At 55.6% G+C, this 21,989-nt stretch overlaps 1 protein-coding gene across 2 annotated transcripts in view; it reads left to right on the forward strand.

The window, feature by feature from the left end:
• CCDC88C (coiled-coil and HOOK domain protein 88C) overlaps window positions 1-21,989 on the forward strand; it is a 130,776-nt gene that overhangs the window by 42,605 nt on the left and 66,182 nt on the right. For both annotated transcript variants that reach the window (XM_012773929.2, XM_012773932.2), the window contains exon 4: window positions 14,210-14,279. In XM_012773929.2, coding sequence (XP_012629383.2) covers window positions 14,210-14,279 — 70 coding nt within the window. The remainder of the gene's footprint in view (window positions 1-14,209; window positions 14,280-21,989) is intronic.

Genomic DNA, 21,989 nt, shown 5'->3' on the forward strand with positions numbered 1-21,989 from the left:
CTGATGCTGCCAGCCCTCCGTGGCTGCCCTCTGCCCCCTAGCAGATGCGCAGGGCGGCAGCCCGAGGCAGGGCGGGTGGGTTTGTCAGGGAGGGCACTTTATCATGGCCGCTGTCTCTCCTCTCACAGAGACCGGTGTCTCGGTGCGTGCGGGATGAGAGCCGCTCCGTGCGGCGGCCAGCCTGCCTGGAGCAGTTCTGTAAGGATGCCCGGCGTCCAGCCTGGCTTCCCTGGGTCTGGGTGGCGGGGCCGTGGCAGTCACTCTGGAACGCTAACCTCGGGGGCCTGGCAGCATGACTGTTGGACAGAGGCCCTGTCCTGCCTCACCAGGCCTGGGGTGTCCGTGAGCCGCCAGCCGAGGGCCAAGCCAATGCCGGGGCTGCCACTGCCTTACCTGGGGCACCCGGCTCTGGTGGGAAGGATTGGCCAGGGGACCTCCTGGGCCTCCCTGATGACAGCACAGTCCCCTCTCTGTGTCTGTCTTCTGTGCCACCCGGCTGGGAGGGGGACAGCTGGTGCCAGCTTCCCAGCGTTCCTTCTCTGCTTCGCAGTCATGCGGGAAACGTTCGTTCGGAGCCTCCCCATGTCCCACCAGAGCCGCGTCCCCAGCTCTAATCTCTCCAGTGAGGGGGCTTGATGATGCCTCCCCCACGGTGAGCCTGACTCCGGGATGGCCGGGGTCCAGTCTGCTCCCGGTCACCATCACACCCCAGATTCCTGGCACACTTCCTCCAAGAGGCCGGGCTCGCCCAGTGCTTGGTGAGTGAGCGAATGCACACGTGAATGGGTAGACAAGCGAGGCAGTTCAAGAGCCCAGACAACACAGAGGAGCACGGCCAAGGTTGGGGAGGCAGGCGGGACAGAACCCTCCCTGCAGGCCGGGCGTGCAGATGCTCTAAGAGAAGCGCTTAGGTGTTGGGCAGCTCTGCGAGCACGGGGAAGCCTGGCATGTTTATCGTCAGCCTCTTCTGGGGGCACCGGCCGTGAGCGACCAGGGAGGCCTTCCCTGGCCATCGCAGCCTGCAGGGCCTGTCTATGGACACGCCGGGCTGCAGGCTGATGGCTCGCTGTGAGTTCACACCTCTTCTCCCCAGCCACACCGTGGACTCCAGGGTTGGAGTCTAGATTTCCAGCTCCAGCCTTGTTGTTGCTGGCCACGTGACCCCAAGCACACCTTTATCGCTGCATCTCAGTTTATTCCTCTGTATAATGGGCACAGTTAAAGCACCTGCCCCACCGGACACAAGAAGACTGACACCACCTGGAAAGTGGTTAGACCAGAGCGAGGTGGTTAGTGTCCCCCCCGCCCCGTGACCCAAAGGAGTCTCGCACGGAGAAGGTGCTCTGTCACTGTGCAGGGGTGAGTCTTCTCTCGTCGTCTGGCTTGGCGGGAAGAGCCCACTTGCCGCCCTGGCGCAGACTGCCCTGCTCCTCGGCCTGGGCGGGGAACAGCTGGCGAGGCGCCTTCACTTACCCGAAGTGTGGGCTCAGTGGGGAACCGGAGCAGCTGCCTTGTGACCAGGTGCCGGGGCGGGTCTGCGTGCCTTAACTTTCCTACCTCTTCCACAATGTTCTTTGATTCTGGTGGCCTTCCCTCACACCCTCCTTACCCATGTCTGAAGAAACTTGTCCCTACTTTAATGAAAAAGAAGGGAAGGAAGAAAAAGACCTTTTTTCTTAAAAGTCCTGAGATCAGAGCCTCACACAGTAGGGTCCCAGTTGGTCTAGTTGAGGGGCATCGTTTCTGTCCCTGTCCTTTAGAATAGACACACACACATGCACTCGCTGGCTCTGCGCTCGCTAACCCTGGGCTTGTGGCCCTTCATCAGCTCATCTGACTAACGACGACCTGACCCAGCCCTCGCTGCGCCAGGCCCTGGGGCAGGGGGCATTGAGGTCACCCTGATTGCCGCCCACGGAGCCACGGCCTGGGAGGAGACCTGAAGCTCGGCTGGTTAGCAGAGGAAGCCCAGTCTCCGCGGTGCTGTAACTATGAAGAGAACCTCTGGTCCTCTGCCCACGTCCGCCAGCATTTTAGCCCACACAGGTGTTACGACACCTGTTACTCTGGGTTACGCAAGGGAGTGCCACCGGGTCCCAGTTCCTGGCTCGGGAACACATCACTAGTCAGTCCTGGGCCCCTCTGCCTCTGAGCCCAGACCCGGCCTCAGAATCCTTCTCAACACAGCACTCCGGGGAGCCACTTGGGTGGTCTGTGCTGGTCTTTTGCTTGCTCACCTGTCACTTCATCGAGGGCCCTCTTGTGACACCTGTGTGTAGTAGCTTTGCGTTCGGTCACTCTGGATGGTCCTACTCTCCTTTGTTTCTCTTTTTAGCACATGCCTGTCACATACTCATTTGCCTCTTTCCCTCTCTGGCTTTCCTGCAGTATCCAGAGCAGTTGGAAAATATGTGGGTGAGATGGGTCTTGTGCTAGCCACTGGCTGGTGGACCTGACTCCAGTCCCACCTTCCAGAGTTAGGGTTTAAATGAGCCCAGCTTCTGCTTTATTAGGCACTCTGATCCCTGCCCAAAATAAAGCTTTCTTTGCAGTATAGACAGGTGTCTTTAGTTGAAGGTCTCGGGGCCTCTGTTCTCACCAGACACCTGCTCCCCGCAGCCAGTTCCGCTTGGCCAGCACTTGGTGGCCGGCCATCCGCTGTGGGCCGTGACACACAGAGCCTTGCAAGGATTCAAAGGTGAGCACGTTGCAGCACCTGCCCTGGAGACGTTGAGGTTCCCACTCACCTGGAGTACAGGTGCACTGTGCGGGGCTCAGGTGGGAGAGGGAGGGGCTGGGGCACAGATGCTGAGGTGATTATTGTCAATCAAGGCGTTAGGGAAGGCTCCGGGCAGGGGAAGGTGTTGGAGGTAAGTGTCGCAGGACAGGAGGATGCGTCAGGTGGGGGGTGGGCCGAGGACAGGCTGGGCTGTCTAGCCGCCACCAACCCCTGCCCACCCCTCAACTTGGACAGCTGCCCCGTTGTTGATAACATCTGCTGAGATTTTCACTTCCTGCTGAGATATTACTCACTACAAACTCGTCATTTCTTAACCTTCCTCCTCTCCAGCTTTTCAACTGTGTCTTGAGTTGCCCTCCCCCAGTTTCCTGCTATAGAATAAATTTTTGGTGGTAGAATAGAGTTTCTTGCTCTAGATGAAGTCTGATCTTTGGCTGCAGACTCCTGTAACTAGAAGTGACCGGTTTGCACAATACGGCTACTCGACGGTTGGTTTTGTGGGTCGGTTGCGTGTAGAGCTGTTCTGGAAGGGCGAGTGGGGTCCAGGGAGGCGGTGACACGGCCCTCCCCACTTGCCCACTCTGGACATTCCCACTCCCACCCTCCGTGTTCCTGGAGAACTTCTCCAGCCTTGGCCATTCACCCGCGCACAGATTCTGCCCCTCCGCCCAGGGCAGGCACGTGAATCAGCCGTGGCACCCTTGCCCCGGGGCCAGACCTGCCCCTGGAGTTCTCAGCGTTGTGTCTCCGCCAGCCCTTGGGGGTCCAGACCACCCGAGACGGTTCGGGCAGCTGTGTGTGGTTTTTTTAGAGAAAAGAAGGTACTCACAGATGTTCAGTTCTTCTTCCTTCCAGGTCCTGAACCCTGAGTGGTAGAGAAGGGAAGGGGTGTGGGTGGGCTCATGGGTGCATAGGGTCTCTGTGTTACTGGGGATCTCTAGGTTGGGCCCCCTCAAGCCCACGCAAGCAGTGGCCTGTCTTCCTCTGTGGTCCACTCCCAGGTGGCTGTGTTGCCCCTGCAGAGCTGCACTGGGAAGCAGGAAGGCGGGGTGCTGTCCCTAAGCCCGCGGAGAGCGATGTCCAGCACCATCGGAGAGGTTAGGGAAGGCTTCAGGTTGGCCACCACCTCCTGGGGCCTGAGGACGTGCCATGTGCAAGTGCTTGGTTGCCTGTAGGTGAGGCGTGACGCCTGCCCACCTGGCCACCCTGGCGGAGCTCAAAGCTGAGGCCCGGCAGCATTGGGCTGGCAGTGGAGCCGCCGAGGGGACGCCAAAGCCATTTCCGCTGCCATCTAGAGAGGTGCAGGCTGGGCCCAGACTGCCGGAGCAGCGGTTCCGTGCACATCTGGCTTTCAGTTGTCCTTTGTCCTGGGACAGCGGTGGGGGGTGTCACTCCTGCCTTTGCATGGGGGGCTCGAGGTGGGGGCAGCTCCTGCGGTTCCCTGTGCCTGTATTCGATTCCCAGTGCCCCCTGCACCAGCATGGCCCCCACACACCTACCTGGACGGCACCTGCTCCTCGACCTTTCCCATTTCAGCTCCCAGCCACCTCTTCCTTGGAGGCTTTCTGGATCATACCCCAGCTCAAATGCCTCCCAGCCCTCTGCTCAGGTGCCGGACTTGCCGGTGGGACTGTCCCCCTCCCAGGCTGTGAGCTCCCCAGGGCAGGGCCTGGCGTGACAGTGCACACCCTGAGCACCCTCACTGGCCTCGTGGGCTTTGTTCTCCCTGTCTGTCGCCATGTCCTAGGGCCCAGGGCAGAGGTCTTGTCTCCACACGCTCCTCGTCCCAACCAGTGCAGCACCAGACAGGCGGCAGGTGCCCAGGAATGTGGTGGCATGAGTGAAAGAGTGAGCAGTTGTCCTGTGAGGCGCTCTCCCTGCCCTCCCGGTACCTGCCCTGGGGACAGGGGCTCAGAGGCCCGGCTGACTCTGGCTGTTGGTGTCCCTTGTCCTGTGGGGCTCATGCCCTGAGGGTGGGTTAAGGTTGGGGAGCGGGGTGGTGGGCTGGCTAGGTTACCCCCACCTGCCTTTCCTGCCCTCATAGGCCCCGGCCGCAGTGGTCTGGGCTGCCACCTGCCACAGGCGGCTCCCGGGCACCCTCTGTCACTCCTGCACTTGTGCCTGGGAGTGAAGGAACTGACAGCCACACTGTCAGGCAGCCAGGAGAGGGCTGCGGGGTGTGGTGCGGCCCCAACCCTGCCCTGGGCAGGTGCCTGCAGGCCCTGGGTAGGTGAGTGGTGGGGGGACACCGGGTGGACAGGCACCACGTGCCACTGACCTGGCATTTCCTGGGATGGGGAAGGCCGAGCCTCAAAGCCGAGTTCAATGGGCATGTGGGCAGAAGGTGCCCGCCCAGGAAATCGGCTAGAGCCACCCCCGGCTGGAGGGCGCGTGAGGCAGCCTTGCTCCCGTGGAGCTGGTGCTGCGCTGTGGCCCCGCCCCCACTGGTGAGGTCCTCCCAGGGGACCCCCACGCCCACGGACTGGCGGGTGGTGTTCTCGTCCCAGCCACCTGGCAAGCTGCCGTCGTCTCTGGGCACGCTTTCTCTGCCTGTTTCTTGCTTATCCGTCAGCAAAAATACTGACTTTTGCAAGACGCTCAAAGAAAGGGGCTTGACGACCACTGATTCACGGTGGCAAAATCCCTCATGGCCGTCAGTTGTAGTCCTGCGTCAGCCCCGGGTGCCGATGCTGTCTTAGCCCAGAGGGGCACAGAGGACGGGCAGCCCAGGCCCACTCCAGGTGCTGCAGTGTGGTCGCGGGTGCCCCCACCACTCCTCGCGGTTCTTCTTCTCCACCCCCCGGTCCCACTCCTGGAGTGTGGTCCTGGGGCGTGGCAGGCCCCCACGGACACTGTGGATAGACAGGAGCTCCTCCCTGCGGCAGGAAGGGCCTTAAGGTGGAGTCCCAGGAGACCTGGGTTTCCAGACCTGAATGTAGCGCTGCGCCCCTATTGTTTTCCGCCCCGGGCCTCAGTTTCCCTGCTCTGTTGGTAATCTGTGAGGCTCTTTCACTTTTGAAACGTGGATTCTCACCGCCCTCCTGGGTCTGTGTGCAAAGATGTATGTCCACCCCTCGGCCCACCGTGGGCCCGGCCCCCTCCCCCAGCACCTGTGTGTGGATGGCCTCACTGCGGAGGTTTGTCCCCAAAGCCCAGCTCTCGCTGCCCCCAGCCAGGCTCACGTCACCTTGCAAAGGAGTCCTGAAGCACCGCTGATGGACAGAGGTGCTCGCCCGGGGACACGCCCTGCCCCTGCTTCCGGGCTCAGCACAGGCGCTTCCTGGCAGTAAGTCAGTCTGCCCACAGGGCAGCCCCGGCCCATGCAGCCCTAAAGGGAAGGCGGCAGGCGCTCCTGGGGGTACTTGGACTGTCCTCCATCCCGTGCCTGGGGGGTTCCCCGAGATCCCCCTGGGCGCGTGTGCACTTGCCTGCCTGTCACAGCTGAGTACGTGCGAGAGGCCGCGCTATGCGCTTCTTGCCAGCGCATGTCTCCTTTTCTAGCCACTCACTCCCTCTTCTGAAGGAGCCAGAAGTCCCTAAGAGACTGTTAGAGATGAGGGTGTGGTTCAGAGAGGGCTGGTGACTTGCCTGAGGTCACACAGCAAGTTACAGGCAGAGGCAGGCAGTCGTGGCTTTGCAGTCACATGGTGGTGTTTGAGTTTCCAGGTGTTCCTTCCCAACAGTCCTCCTCCTCCTCCTCCTGGGTCAGCTCAGAGGAAATATTTGTTTTCCGTTCTGTGAACAAAGAACGGGCTTATGTTTGTTTCTGTGAACACAGCCGTGAGGACAGGCAGCTAGGAAGTGTTCCGTGGCAGGGGGTTTCTGATGATACGGTCACCTCAGATGGGCCAAGGTGGTGGCTTTAAGTCGCTGGGGACTCAGACACAATGTGGCCTAATTAGGGGAGCCGGTGCCCCTGGGCTTGTGCAGATTGGAGCTGACTTCAGGCCCCAGGGACCCCAGGATTAATTGAAATGAGGTGGAACAGATGGATGGAGCCCATCGGCAGCTTTGTGTGACAGCCCCTTAGCGTAAAAGCGCTTCACGCCCACTCCTGTCGCCAGGGCTCCCTGCCCCAGTGCAGGAGGGAAGGCGGCAGAGACGGGGAGCCCCTCGTCCGCTGGAATTGCGAGCACGTGGGCCTGGCAGTGAGGATAAATCATTGCTTGCTTTTCCTCTCGGCAGCTAAATTCCAAAATTGTGCTCTGGCTGTAGGATCCTAGAAAGTGAGGGTGGCTCTTGGTTTTGGGGCCAGGTCCCTGTTGCCCTACATTGGGGTGACGGCCACCGTGGGGGGCGTGGGGTGCCCCTGGGGTGGGCACTGGCTGTGAAAAGCACCCCGGTTCAGGGCACTGGGAAGATGGTGTGGTACGGCGGTGGGGGTGGGGGGAAGCCACCGAGACCCGAGGTTCCAGCCCCTCGCCCTGGACCCTTGCGACTAGGCTCAGTTGACAGCATGGTGCTACGGTCCCCTCCGACTGGAAATGCTAATGATTCTTGCCCTGGCCGTCCCACGTGAGTGTTTGGAGGATAACGGGGACGGGGACCTCTCTGTGCCTGGGCGTTTCTAGTAACAGAGCGCGGGGTTCGTTGGTTGCCAGTGCCAGGTTGTCAGGCAGTGTTTGGTTTGGCTCATGGGCTGCTGAGGTGCACTCAGGGACCCTCTTGGCCAAATCCAGGGGAGAGGCTTTGAGATGTGTCACCTGGAAGAGTGTGGGTGGAGGTCATCCGTGTTGTGACGTTGCAAAGGAAATCTGCGGAATATTCCTCCAGGCTGTAGGGGTGTCTCTGTGGGTTCCCCCAGGAGCGTCTCTATTGCCTGAACCCCGGCTAGTGCCATGCAGTTTCTGGAAATGTTGCCACAGTGGGGTTGAGACGTCTCTCCGCTCCTAGAGCACCGGAGCAGACGGTGGGAACGTCGAGATACGTGTGGGAACGTTGGGATACGTGTGGGAACGTTGGGATACGTGTGGGACCTTTCCTGTCTGAAGTCACCTCTGTAGTTTAGGAATTTAAAGTTAACTTTGTTTTGCTTCATTTGCTCATGAAAGTCTCACATTTGGGATTTTGCCGTTGGAAAGCGTGGTATATTAAAAAGCAACGTTAACAGATTCGCTTTGGAATGTCTTTTAAAATTTGTATTCAGTATTCCACTTATACAAGTTTTAATGGAAAATTCTAAAACAGATTCTAAAATTTTCTTTCTTGCTCTGAAATGTCTTTAACTTTTGTTAACAGCTGCAAGCTGTGACTATTAAGCAATATGGTGTCAGATTTTGCCAGGTTTCAAGGCATGGGAATGAACTCAGCGGAGGAAACCACCAGCCTTGGGGAGCAGAGCAGCTGGTTTTCAGAACTTGGTTCCCTCGTCGGTATAGAAGAGGCAGAGAAGACACCTCCTCCACAAGAAGAGATTTTTAAAAAATCTTATTCAATAGACATTTTGAGGAATATTTTCTAATCTGTCTTATTTTCCCACCTGTCACTGTTAGCAGCTTTTAGCCACCGTGAGTGGGGAGTTGATTGACAAGGCACGTTGTAGAAAGGGCCACAGAAGGGGCAGGTGCAGCATTAGGAGTTGGGGAGAGAGAGCAGCACACGTGATTACAGGCATCAGGTGACTGCGTGGGGGACGCGGTGTTTTAGCTGAGCTTTGGGGGACGGGTAGAGTCTGGCAGGTGGTGATGGGGGGTGGGAATGTGTGAGGAAGGGCACCCTAGCGCGAAATGCAGAGTGGATGGTTCACTTTGATGCTCAGTGTAACCAAAGGCTTTCCCTGCGGCCCACGCATGGCAGTTATTATATATCCCAGCTCTGCCCTTGGCCTGTTAGACTCCTAAGCATTGTCTGCAGCCCAGCTCAGAAGCTGCCACCTCTGGGAAGCCCTCCCAGACCTCCCTGTGCTGGGCTGCGACCATCTACCTCCCTGCCTTCTCCACCAGGCTGAGTTCTCAGCTCACAGCAGAGTACATGGTATGTGTCTTATGAATACCTGGACCTCAGACCAGCCCTAAAAGGTGCACTGGGGCACCCACAACACCAGCTTTGAGAGTGTAGATAGGTCAAACAGCAGCATTCTTGGTGGCTTTATTTTGGCTCTGTGGAAGGCTCACTTTGCTGTCTGGACCATCTCGGTCACCTTGGCAACCGGGAGCATCCCCGTCCTCCTGGATACCTGGATACTTCCCCAGGGTGTTTCTCTTAAATTTTCTGGGGTTTCCCTGTCATTTCTCTGCATGAGCCACTGCCATTCAAAGCCCGGAGAGGTCACTCTGTGGACACCTGGCTTTTGGCAGCATTTATTTTTCCTTCCTGGCAAAATATTGAACCATGAGATTCAGGTTCATTTAGGGGGAGAAAAATAATTCTTTCCTTTTCTTCATGAAGTCACTGTTCTTGATCCAACAGTCTCAGTGTTTCTGGTACGAACCGAGGCTAACCCGTCCCACACACGCACAGAAAACGTGTTTGCACCCTGAATCTTTTCCAGGACCTTAACGTTTCTCCACCTGCAGAGGAAGTTACCTTTCTGTTTGGGCAGGTGCGGGGGCGAGATGGGCCCTGGCAGGATGTTCAGCCTTTTCAGCGAGGCCCTTTCTTTGCCTAGTGGTGGGTGGGCCTTTTCTGGGACCCCTGAGCCTCTGTGTTCGAGGGGCTTGGGCCTTGGGAGTCACCCCTTCCCCCAGGGAGGGCCTCTGCCCTGCCCTGCTGCCATCCTGGTTCTCTGGCAATGGGGGTGTCTGTTCTTTCCCGATGCGGGGATGCTGGAGGTGTGGCTTGCTTTTGTGTGGGTACTAAAAAAAAAAAATAGTAATCCATTTCACTTTTCATCTTAGAGACTTGGTGAATTGTCTCAGAGGAAAGAAGGGATAACTTTTTTATTTTAAAGTAGGTCTGTCATGTTCACAGCAGAAATACTTGGCAAATAGATGCCTCTGACTATACGTTCTCTGTGCCACAGGGTGAAATTGTTCTGATTCATATTATAGAATATTTAGAAAATGCTGGGTAAACTTGCTCTTGTCCTAATCACTCTGATAAAGACAATTCTGTCATTTTGGCATACTGTAATTCCTTTGAGGTTTTTTTCAGTTCTCAACATACATTTAATTCTGTGCATACAAGGAAGTGTCCATTTACACATTCGAGCATCTTTTGCCAGTCCCCCCAACTGGGATGAGCGGCGGCAACTTCCATTGCCACTCCCAGGGTTGGTTCATAGCTAGACTGTCACAGTGCTCTTCTCTTATCACTCACCCCCATCAGGCTTCTGTTTGTATTTTGAGGTTGGGGTTAGGTGAGAGCCTCAAGTCGTTCGTTTAATATCCTGTGGTCGGCAGCTTTGCTGCATAGTGGACAGTTCGCTAAGCGTTGGGTGCACGTCCTCGCTCCCAGAGGGGAGTTAAGGCAGTCGTTTCAAGGGGCTCGAGCTGAGTCCCCCTGTTGCCAGACCAGGGGAGGAGGTCCTGGGAGAGAGCCCATATTCAGTTTAGGGCTTCCAGCACCTTCAGCCGCAGTGGCTGAGTGGACACAAGTCCTGGATGGAGACTGGCTGAAAAGGAGTTAGGAGGCATGTCCCTTCCAGGGACCTGGCAGTTTAATGGACCGAGCACGGAAAATGAGCTTCCTCTGCACGCCCCAGCGCAGGTGGAGCAGAGAGTCGCTCAGACCCCTGCCTGCCCCTCACTCGGTCCTTCTGCCCCTGGTGGAGGCAGGGTACCTCACCACCAGCAAGGTGGCTTGGTGCACTCTGAACCCCGCTTGGGAGGAGTGAGGTGTGAAGCATTTGGGGAGGGGAGGAACAATGAGACTGAAGGCTCAGCGAGTGGTAAGGCTCGCTTGGTGACAGGAGGGGACCAGGGGGCCCAGTGTGATCCTGGCAGCCAGGGCCTGTGTCGGGTTCTGAGAAGCAGTGAGCAGTGCCAGCGGTGACGAGCGTTTGGTGTCACAGGCTCTGGGAGGCCATTGGCCTGGACGCTGGTCCTGTCTGCTGTACTTTGGGTGGCCCAGAGGCCCCACCGCCCAGCTGGGTGGCTCACACTCCTGACCAGGCGCCTCCGGGACCCAACATGGCCCTCCCCATCACCCCGCACTGCGGAGCTCGATCTCCCATGAAGCCTGGAATGGGGCACCCCCGTGTCAGCTGCAGCCACCACAGCGGCTTTCTGTTCCAAGTGCCAGGTGGGGGTCCCCTCGTCAGCAGCCTCCTCACGTCCCGGAGAGACTGAGGGCTGGGCCTGTCGCCCTGGAGGCCCTGTCACTGCCACCGTGTTTGCTCAGCTTTCCTTAGGGAGGGTGGGGGACGGTGGTGGGAGCCCTCAGAGACATGGTAGCCACTAGCCACATGTGGCTGTCAGGGCCTGGAGACACAGTAGTGTGACTGAAGAAGCGAATTTTTCATTTTAATTAGTTTAGACTTAAAAACCTATGCTCACTTCAGTTGTAGGAAAATGTTTAGGTGTCTTTGGAACAACCTGGGAATGCAGTTCTACTCTTTCTTTTCTTTCTTTCTTTTTTTTGACAGAGTCTCGCTTTGTTGCCCAGGCTAGAGTGAGTGCCATGGCGTCAGCCTAGCTCACAGCAACCTCAAACTCGTGGGCTCAAGCGATCCTCCTGCCTCAGCCTCCCGAGTAGCTGGGACTACAGGCATGTGTCACCATGCCAGGTTAATTTTTTCTATATATATTAGTTGGCCAATTAACTTCTTTCTATTTATGGTAGAGACGGGGTCTCGTTCTTGCTCAGGATGGTTTCCAACTCCTGACCTTGAGCAATCCGCCCGCCTCGACCTCCCAGAGTGCTAGGATTACAGGCGTGAGCCACCACGCCCGGCCAGTTCTACTTTTTCAACTCCACATTTCATGAAATGTGAATACAGATCACGTATTTGTGGTGCAAATTTATCATCTGAATTGAGATATGCTATGAGTGTAACATACATACTGATTTCTAAGACTTAGTATGAAAAAATATATAAAATATCTTAATTTTTGGTATCTATTATGTGTTGAAATGATGACAAATTTATATTGGCTTAATTAAAGTGTATTAGAATATTTTTACCTGTTTCTTTTTACTTTTGTAAAAGAGACTACTGGAAATTTGAAATTATTATGTATCTCAATTATATTACTGGACAGTCCTGGCATCTGAGCCTGTTTTTGCTGGAAATGTGATGGGTGGTCCTTTAGGGGGACCAGTTAATGGCTTGGGAGCAGTTTTGGCCATAGGATTAGGTTTTAGGAGACCCATGGTGTTTTGAAAGGAATAACTTTAAACAAAATTGAACAAAATTGTTCATAAAACTTTTTTTTTTTTTAAGAGATAAGGTCTCATTCTGTTGCCCAGCTGGAGTGCAATGGCACAATCATAGCTCACTGCCAAGCAGTCTTCCCTCTTCAGCCTCCCAGGTATTAATAGCTAGGACCATGGGCACATACCATCACACCCAGGTAATTTTTAAACTTTTTTTTTTTTTTTTTTGTAGAAACGAGATCTCAATATGTTGCCCAGGCTGGTATCAAACTCCTGGCCTCAAGCAATACTCCCACCTCAGCCTCCCCAAGTGCTGGGAGTATAGGCGTGAGCCACCATGCCCAGCCAACATTATTTTTTCATTATACCAATGACATGTCTCTGGTAGGAAAATTAGTAAGTACTGATTAGACAAAATTAAACATACTGTTTTATAGGAGAATATGTAAGTTTTCTGGCAATATTTTCTAGCAGTATTTTGCTTAGATTAACACTGGCATGAAAATATGACTTTGCATTTTTGCAGTGGCCTTCATATTATTTCAGAAGCAAAACTAGATGATTCCACATATCGTATCTCATTTATAAACTCGTGCATCCTGATAATAGGGCCGAGTAGTCCAGAAACTCAAGACAATGGCAGGAGGACATCAGCCAGGAGTTTGAAAGGGACTGTGGGTGGCTGGACAGAGATGACGTAATTCCTTCCCAGGCTGGCCTGAGCACTGGAGTTCACTGTCTATCGAGGCAAGGGAGGGAGTTGAAAGACAGGATAGGCGCATGTTGATGGTGACCCTCCTTTTACTGCATGACTTAGCTGGAAAGAGGATTCTGCTGATTTTACCTGTGGTGTGCATTTTGCTCCAGGGCAGGGTTTGGTTGGGCTTGTGGGGAGACCGAGGAATCCTTTGATGAGCTCATGCAGTTGAGAGACAGTTTTGTCATGTTGACTTTTTCCAAGCCCTAAAGGAGGGCTGAGGCTGTTGCACAACTGACACTTTGTCCGGCACTGACAGGTATTTGCCAACTGAGACATGCTCGAGAGAACAGGAGCTGCCTCTGACACGGCGGCATGGGACCCTGGGTGATGGAGAAGGGTGTGGAGGGGGCAGGGGTGTTCAGGAGTGGGGTACAGCTCGTGGGTTAGCATCCCTTCCCTGCAATTTGCAGTGTGGACAGGAGCCCTAGAAAGGTGACGAGGAAGGAAGAGAAGATCATTTCATATATTCTTAGCAGGTGTTGGCCTCTCCCCAGGCTTGCCGAAGCGCCTGTCCTAACCTCGTGATTCAGAGATGGCTCTGAGATGCTCACCCGGGCCACGTGGGATTAGCTGGTTGTGTAATTATCCCCCTTCTCTTCTCGGGTGCTGGTTGGCAGTGTGCTGGGCACAAGAGATTGCCCACGTTATGCAGTAGAGCGACTCCCTGCAACAAGCTGTGTCTCGGTTGAAATGCATCTAAAACGGCCTAAGAGGAGCTTTCGTGGTGAAGATTTTCTATAGTGACCACTTTTAGAATAATTATGAAACCCATCCCCTTCTTTGTCTTCTGTAAAATTGGATTTTTTTTTTTTAAATCTTCTCGTCTGTGAACAGGACACATTTGGACAGGTGTACGGGGAAGACCCACCTGTCCCAGGAGATGCTCTGGGAGATGTCGGCGGGGGCCGGTCTGCAAGCCCGCATGCTCTGGGCAGGGCTGGTGGCATGCAGACGAGCCCCCCTGACTGTGCAGGTGGCTCTGACTTATCCCTCTCCCAGGAAGTCTCGTTTGTAACTCAGACCAAAGGCCCGCTTTAACGCTTGGATCCCAAATCCTCAGGTTATAAAGGCTTGGTAGCATCTCTTTAATCGTTATTCCCTGTTCTTTTTTAATTGCACAAGCCATGCAATGAAACAGTTGAGGATATCTTCAGAAAAGCAACTTGCATATTCCTGCTCTCCTGGCATGTCGTGTATCTCCTTTATTCCAGGGTCTCTCCGCCTGTGCGGACATAATTTTTATTTGATAACAATTAAGGCAGGAGTACAATTAGGCTTTGACTTTTCACGTATGTTTGTATCTTAAATATTCCTTCCTATTACGTAGTATCTTCATAGCTGCCATTTAACGGCTACGCTCTCACCCGCTGACTGGATTAACTGTGATTTCACTTGGTCACTCTTTATCTTCTTTCCTGTTCTTAATGGTTATCTTTTCCTTTTTGTTTCTGTAGGAAGTTCTCCAGCAGCTGATTGTGATGAATTTGCCCAATGTCCTGATGATTGGCAGAGACCCGCTGTCCGGTGAGTGAGAGCGCCCCGCCCCGCCCCCACGCCCGGGCAGTGCCGCGGGCCCTGGGCAGCTGTCGGCCGAGGGCGCTGGCTGCCAGCTCGGCTGGCACAGTGGTGACACGTGATCGTTCGGTGGGATTTGAAAGAGTGGGTTCATTACCCTGACGCTTTAAGCCAAGAGCACATTTCTTCCTTAAGGGCGAATTCTCCCTGACCCTCAGCCGTGTGTACAGAGCCGGATCCGGCCACGGCTGGGTTCCTCCTAGAACGGCGGGTCTGGGTTCAGGTGCCTGAGTTGCGTGGCGGGCTCTCCCCTCCGCAGTCAACGTGGACTCAGATGACAAGACAGTAAGAGCTCTTCGGGGAACTGATGTCTGTCTTCACTGGGATCCCTTGAGGCTTCGTTCCTGTTTGGTGACAGAGCTCCCCAGGGTGTGTTGTCATTTATCTGTCTCCCTGCTGGGCTCTGAGCCCCCGGCAGGCGAGGAGCTGGCTCCTCCTGGTCTTTGAGGCTCAGCGTGAGTTTGAAAGACCCGGTTAAACGTCCCCCTGGCATCTTCCAGAAAGTCCGAGCTTAGTTCATACCTGGTCAGGTAACTCGCTGGGTGCATTAGGCAGAGTGGGGGCCACCTCCCTCTCACGAGTGTGTGCATTTACCTGCACCCGTGGCTTGCGGACATCAGCGCATGGGCCCCAGGGACAGACTTATTTGCTGGCCAGGACTTCTCTTGCTCCCGGGTAGAGATCTCGTGATCATTTTGGAGCCCGAGGTCTAGGACCCCCTGGCATAGGTGGGAGGTGTCAAGGGAGGCAGGGAGACTCACACCTCTAGGATGGGGACAGGCTGGGGGACCTGAACCCTAGCGGCCTCTGCAGAAGGGACTTGGGCTTCCCTCTGTTGGCGTCTCCTCGCCCCAGTCTCACTGCAGTCTGGCTGTCCTTTCGCCAGTCAGTGTGACAGTAGCTAAAGCTGCCTTGAGACTGCGGGAAAGAACACCAAGTGACCTGCCGAGGACGTGACTCGCAGCGGAGCAGCTCTGTTTCAGTGCCACGGCCCTGGGAGCCTTGGCAGCAGCCTCCCCGTGCAGTGAGGGGCGGGGGGCTCCTTCTGGCCTCCCGCTGGCTGATGTGTTCGCCTTTTCTCTGCGTGAGCCGAAGGGAAGAGGTTTCCTTGACCTCCCATTGGTTTCCAGCAGGCCGGCCCGTGGGCGCTCACCGCCTCGCCTGGTGGCTCCGAGCATTAGTGGCAGGGAGCCTTTGGTTCTGCTCACCCCCAGCTCTGCCTCTGGGCCGTGCGTGCTCACAGCTCCCCCAGAGAGAGGTAGGGGACGCCAGATGCGGCCCATCCTGGTGCAGTCCTGGGCTCCAGGGGCAGCTGGGACTCCGCGATTTCTAGTTACTTCAGGCAAGCAGGGTCTGTGTCTCTGTGGGATCCGAGCCCCCTTTCTGATTCACTTGGGGGCTGGCGTTAAAGGGGGGATGAGGCCGGGCGAGGTGGCTCACGCCTGTAATCCTAGCACTCTGGGAGGCCGAGGTGGGCGGATTGCTTGAGGTCAGGAGTTCAAAACCAGCCTGAGCAAGAGCGAGACCCCGTCTCTACTATAAATAGAAAGAAGTTAATTGGCCAACTAATATATAGAGAAAAAAATTAGCCGGGCATGGTGGCGCATGCCTGTAGTCCCAGCTACTCGGGAGGCTGAGGCAGGAGGATCGCTTGAGCCCAGGAGTTTGAGGTTGCTGTGAGCCAGGCTGACGCCACGGCACTCACTCTAGCCTGGGCAACACAGTGAGACCCTGTCTAAAAAAAAACGGGGGCGGGGGGGGGGGGAGAGGGGCGCAGGTCCTCGGCTCAGTCCGCTGTGGAGACGGCGGGGCGCTCCCCGAGCCCGCCATGAGCCCACCGTGAGCCGGGCGTTGCATGGATCTTAAAAAACGGAAATAAAAGTGTGCTTCTGATGTGTGGCTGTGCTGCCCCCATCTGTAGATGGGGGAACTGAGGCGCATAGGGTTTAGGGGGACGCCCTTGGTCACTCTGCCCGGAGCGGAGGGGCTGGGTGGAAGCCTGAGCTCCTGTCTGCACCGCACGCAGACATTGAGCGTCAGGCTGAGCCGCGGGCAGCTGCCACATGCAGCCTTTCTGACCTACACAAACGGCGGTGACATATGGTCCACCTCATGTTAAGCATGTTCCCCCCCCACCCCCACCTTCAGCTACCGTGTCACCTGCGTAACTTGCCCACCTTCCTGCCCCAGTCAGTGTCCCCCTTCCACTGCCGTCTGGAAGCCTGCCCTCCCCGCGCCCCTGCTCCACTGGGTGCAGAGAGGCTGGCCACAGGCAGAGAACGTAGGCCCCCACCTTGGGGCTGGCACCAGACAGGAAATCTGTTGAGATGTGGACGGTGATTTTTTTTTTAAAAAACAGCTTTATTGAGTTATAATTTGCATATTATAAAATTCACCCATCTTAAGTGTATAATTCAGGTTTTTTTTTCACATATGTATAGAGAGTTACGCAACCCTCACCACAGTCTAGTTTTAGAACATTATGGGGATGCTGATTTTAAACTGTTGACTGGTAAATTGAATGTCCCTGGGACCCAGCATAGTATGTAATCAGTACATGTTGATCAAAGAGGTTCCCGTCCCACCTCCAAAGGAGAAGCTGGAGAGACGAGAGACGTGAGCTTTGGGGAAGTTGAGGGTGAGAATAACACCTGTCGCAGGGAGCTCAGAGGGTCCCCAGGCAGGGCTGATGGACGTGCCAGACCGTGGCCTCGGCAGGCTGCACACGGAGGGCGGGATGTCAGGTGGGGGAGTGTGTGTGAGCCGGGTGCACGGATGGGCAGGTTTGACGGAGGTCCCCGGGGCTCCGCGAGCAGAGGAGGTCGGCAGGGGACAGCCATTGGCAGGAAGACGCAGGCACAAGTGCCAGAGGCGGAGAGACGTGTTTATGAAATAGTGCTTTCAGTTTTAAGTTTTAAAAATAGATGTGTGAAGCTTTTTGTGTTCCTTTTTAAACAAAGTTGGTTTTCTTTTTCATTTGTGTGGTTGCCAGGGTGCCTAGGGCGGTATGCTTTTTAACTAAATCTGTCACACGCGAGTATGAGGGGCATGCTTGTGCTCTTTTTGGTGGATGCTGACAACATGCTGTTATTTATAACAGTTTACGGTTTTGGGTCATTTTTCTGTTTGGGACAAATATATCACAGTGGAACCAGGTCCCAGATTTCAGATCCCATCAGGGCATCTAGTTCATCTTCTTCCCCACAACACAGTGACACTAAAAGATCCCGAGAGGCCAAGCACTTGTTCCCCTTTCTGTGACCTCAAAGAGAGATGCCACCACTCACACTACGACGAGATTGTTCTGTGTGTCTTACTTGCCTCCTGCGCCCGCCAGACAGAAGGATGTTCTCTCGTTTCCCACGCCGCGTGGAATTCAAGGACAGAGCAGTGGTTGTGAGTCAGCACTTCATATAAACTTTTTTTTTGGACAGTATGGCCAGGAGGGGTATAAATTGCTTTCGAAATCTCTCCTCGGCATCTGCCCCACCTGGCCAGAACTTCTCATCCGTTATGCTGTGGCGTGTACCTTGGACGTCCCCAGGATTTCCTCTCTGATCGAGCTGCGGTTTCGCTGCTGTCTCTCAGCTGCGCCCACGTCCCTCCCCGGGCAGGGGCTGTCCGGTGCCTCCTCACTGTGGACCCCGCTGCTCGGAGCACAGCCTGGGCTCTGGCGGGAGCCTGCTTGAGCCCCTCCCCCACTTTGCTGTGACGGCACTGGGCAGAAAAGGCCCCCCAACCCGCCACCACCCGCAGCAGTGGTGTGCAGGCTTCTCAGGGCCCAGCGTCACCGGGTCCTTTGTTTTATTCATTGTTGGCCAGACCTTAACCCTTGGCTCTGCTTTGAGCACACCCCAGAAGCTGAGCTCTCCTCTCCTCCTCCTTGCAGCCCGCTGGGTCTAGCCACCAGGGCCGCCTCCCCACCCCCACCCCCTGCAGTCTGCTCCCTGCACCATCATCTAAAGGCAGCCGATGATGTCACCTTGTGGCCCCCTCCCGGCACTAGGCCTGTGCACTGGCCGGTCCTGCCACCTGTGGTGCTCTCTCCTCGGTACCTGCTTGCACAGTTGCTGCAAGTCCCTGCTCAAGTGCTGCCCTGTCGGGGTGCCCCCAGCCCCTCTCTCCCGCAGCAAGCCCACCCTCCTCCCCCCACTCTGTTTTCCTGTTTTCCAAAGCTTTTCTCACCTGCAAATGCACTCTATAATTTACTTATTTTTTCCTGTCTGTGGCCTTGCTTACTTTCCCCCCAGGGTGGCCTTGCTGTTGGGTGCAGGAGTCTTTTGTTGCCTTTGCCATTGTATGTCGAGTGTCTAGATCGGAGGCCCGCCTTTATCTCTTCCTCCTCCTCCTCCTTTCCCCGTGTTAGCCACAGGATCTTGTGGACAAAAAGGTCAAGTGTCAGTGGTCAAGGTCAGATGAGATTCAGTCCCTGGCCAGCACCACTGGTGTGTCTCCCCCGGGCTAGAGATGACCCCCCTGAAAATCGCCTTTCACCCCACCATCTTGCTGGTTGCACGTTAGTTAAACATATTTCTGCGGTTTACCGATGAGTGTGTTCTACCAGAACCCTTATGGAAACCAAGAGCTCACGTCTGCCCGATCTGTAGAAGGAGGGGGTGTTGGAGAGCTGGGCCGGCCCCGGGTCCCTCCAGCTCTCGCTTCTCGGCAGCCAGGCCTGTCACTGTGCCACACGCACAAATAAAGACTAGATATGTCAGACAGGAAGCCAGGGTGTTAGCAAATTAATTTCTGTGATGAATCATAGGACAGTCACGCTGGAAGAGAGCATTGTTTCATCGCCCAAGGTTTGTATCCAAGTGCACTAGTGGTTTCCAGGTTTGTCAATTGCCGATCCCCCTAAGCCGTTTAGAATGGAAGGGAGTGAGCTGTAGGTGTGGAGAGACCCGGCCCAGGGAGGGGAGGAGCTCATTCAGAGGCACACAGTGTGGAGTCCCAGCGTAAGAGATGGATTTAACACCATAAACTGTGCAGGTGCTTGTGTTGGTGGACGGTTAGCCACTGGTCCCAAGCAGGAGGACTGGCTGCTGGCACTGTACTGCCCCAAAGTTTCTCAACGTTATAAATGTCAAGCAGGATTCCTGGGAGCCCATGGGGGGCTGTGACCCCATATGCACACCCTGCAGGGCCTGATGTGGCCCTGGCTCCTAAGTTTTCTCCCTCTCAGGGTGATTACAGACTGGCTTCTAGCAGCAGAGAGAGCTGTTAGGGGAGTCAGTTCTGTGCACACGAAATGCTGTGGATGTCCTTCCCTCCCAGCCAAATGCAGGAGCTGTTACACCTGCTGCTCTGGCTGAGGAAGGCCCCGTGTCTGCCCTCCCCAAACAGAGGACGGGAGCGCCCTTGCATCCTTCCTTGGCTTTGTTGGCCGCCCCTCAGACAGACGCTCGTGGAAGGAGCTCAGCCCGGCCTCTGCTCCAGCTGTCCTTGTCCACACACCCACTGCGCTGCTCTGCAGATGAACAGGCCGCCTGTGCTCAGGAAGGCCCCACTTGCATTCGAACCGGGAGGGCAGGAAGACAGTCAGTCCATGAGGCCGATGATGGCTGTTCCAGGATGGAAGGAGGCAAGAGCGTGCTTCACACGCAGAGCATAGGGGCTCACGAGTTCTGCCTGGGCAGGTCAGGAAGGCTTCCTGGAGGAGGCGGTATCTGGGCATGGCTTCAAAGAACGCTTGACAGAGAAGGCGAAGGAAGGTAGCCTAGGTGGAACGAGCTCAGGGGAGTGGAAATGTGCTGGGAGCCCCGCGAGTAGCAGCGGGGTGGGGTGGGCAGGGAGGAAGTCTCCTGTGACAGCTCAAGTTCAGGTTTCAGAGGCAGCGGGGGAACAGAACTCTTGAAACTCCTTGGAATTTAATATTTAACCTTCTCGGTGTTTACTTGCTCTCCTGCCAGGGGCGTTCTTCGAGTGCTTTTCAGATCCCCTGGAAACCCCCTCTCGCAGCCCACGCTGCGCAGCTCTGCCTTTGGGTGGCCACGAGGGCTCGTGGGGAGCAGTCCCTGCCGCTGAGGTTGTGTTTTCACAGGTCAGGGGGCGTCTTGCCCCCCGCCCCGTGCCCTGCTTGCTGGGTCCGGGGTCCACCATTCAGGCTCAATGAGCCATTCTGTGCCCTTTCCCCCGCCTTTTCTTCTTGTTTTTATCTTATTTCCTGGCACTAATTCTCTAATCCTGTGTGTCTCTGTGTGTGTGTGTATATATTTTTTTTAATTAATTTTGTATTTGTAAAAACCTTGGAGCATTTGAATGGGAAGGAAAGAAGTAAGTCAGTCTTTTTATTTCCTTTGAAAACCAATCTTGCAAGTAAATGTTGATTGTTCTACTATTTCCCGTTTTGTCCTTGAGAGAGCAGGTCCCGAAAAGCAACCAAATGCCGCCTGCTCCGCTGCCCAGCTGTGCTGCTGGTCGCATTCAGAGATGAGTCCTCCAGCCGGGCTGCAGGGCAGGGGGTTGCCGGGCACTTGAGCTAAAAGCCGGGGCTTCCTCTTCTAGGAACGGGCAAGGCTTGGCCGGCACTAAGTGCAGGCGAGCGGCTCAGCACGGCCGCCAGCCCGGCCCCTGGGCAGCCCTGGGGATCTGCCTGGATACCAGACTTTGTTTAGTAAACTTCTCAGCGATGGTCCGGGCGCAGAGAGACGCTCCGCTGGCCGCGACAGCCACGCCATGGCTTCCAGCAGGACTGCTCTCTGCAGCTGTGGCCGTCCCAGGAGGAGGGAAGAGATGTTGTTTGTCAAAGGTCTTTCTGTTTGGAGTTTTCCGCCTGGGGCTGGGGGGACCATTTCTCAGATGTCTCCTGTCTGCCCTGGCATCTTGCCGCCTCCCAGGGCAGACTCTGGGTTTCAGGCTGAAGCCTTGTGGTGGATTCTGCCTCTCTGGTTGTTTTCAGTTGTTCGGTGCCGGGAAATGAATGAGCTCTTACCTTCTGCAGCCTCAGCAGGCGGGTGGGGTAGGAGTCATTTTTGGGGTGACAGTGCTCTGAGGGGCTCAAGGTGGTTGTTTTAAATTGTTCTACATGACCTGGGGGGCAGCTGTCTTCTGGCCAGCACAGATGGGGATGGGGGCTCTGTGGGGGTGGGGCCAACTTGATACAGGCGATAGAAAGGCACTGGGACGTGGGGGACCAGGGTGCCCCCCGGAAGGGCAGGGTGCCCTCGGGATGCCCCTGCACCATTTCACACAGATGTGGCTTGGTACCCACCAGAGCCCATGGTTGATAAGTGTTTGTTGAATGACTAAATGAGCGAATGGGGAAATGTCTAGTTATGGTTAATGCCTGGTAGGGGGCCCCATGTGATAACATGACGGGTTGCTCCCTAGATGTGAGCCAGTGTGTAGGGACACCTGCCTCCTACCCCATGGGTGGGGACAAGTAGAATGGAGGGTCCCCATGGCCCCAGCCCCAAGGCACTCTCCATCTGTACCATTCTTGGGCAGTGTCTTGCGGAACATGGCCCTTCTCATTAAAATAATAATAAACAGTTGCCTTTGTTGTAAGTAGGGCCCCCTGGAGGGCCCCGGAGCTGTGCCCATGTGGGTGACTCTTGGGGTGTGCCTGCACGTCAAGGAGAGACCGGGACACTTCAACGCACCGCGCTTCAAATCAGTGGGACAGCCCCATGGTCGTCCTTCTGAAATGTCTCATTT

This window comes from Microcebus murinus, chromosome 6, assembly GCF_040939455.1.
Source record: "Microcebus murinus isolate Inina chromosome 6, M.murinus_Inina_mat1.0, whole genome shotgun sequence".
In the NCBI taxonomy this organism is placed as follows: domain Eukaryota; kingdom Metazoa; phylum Chordata; class Mammalia; order Primates; family Cheirogaleidae; genus Microcebus; species Microcebus murinus.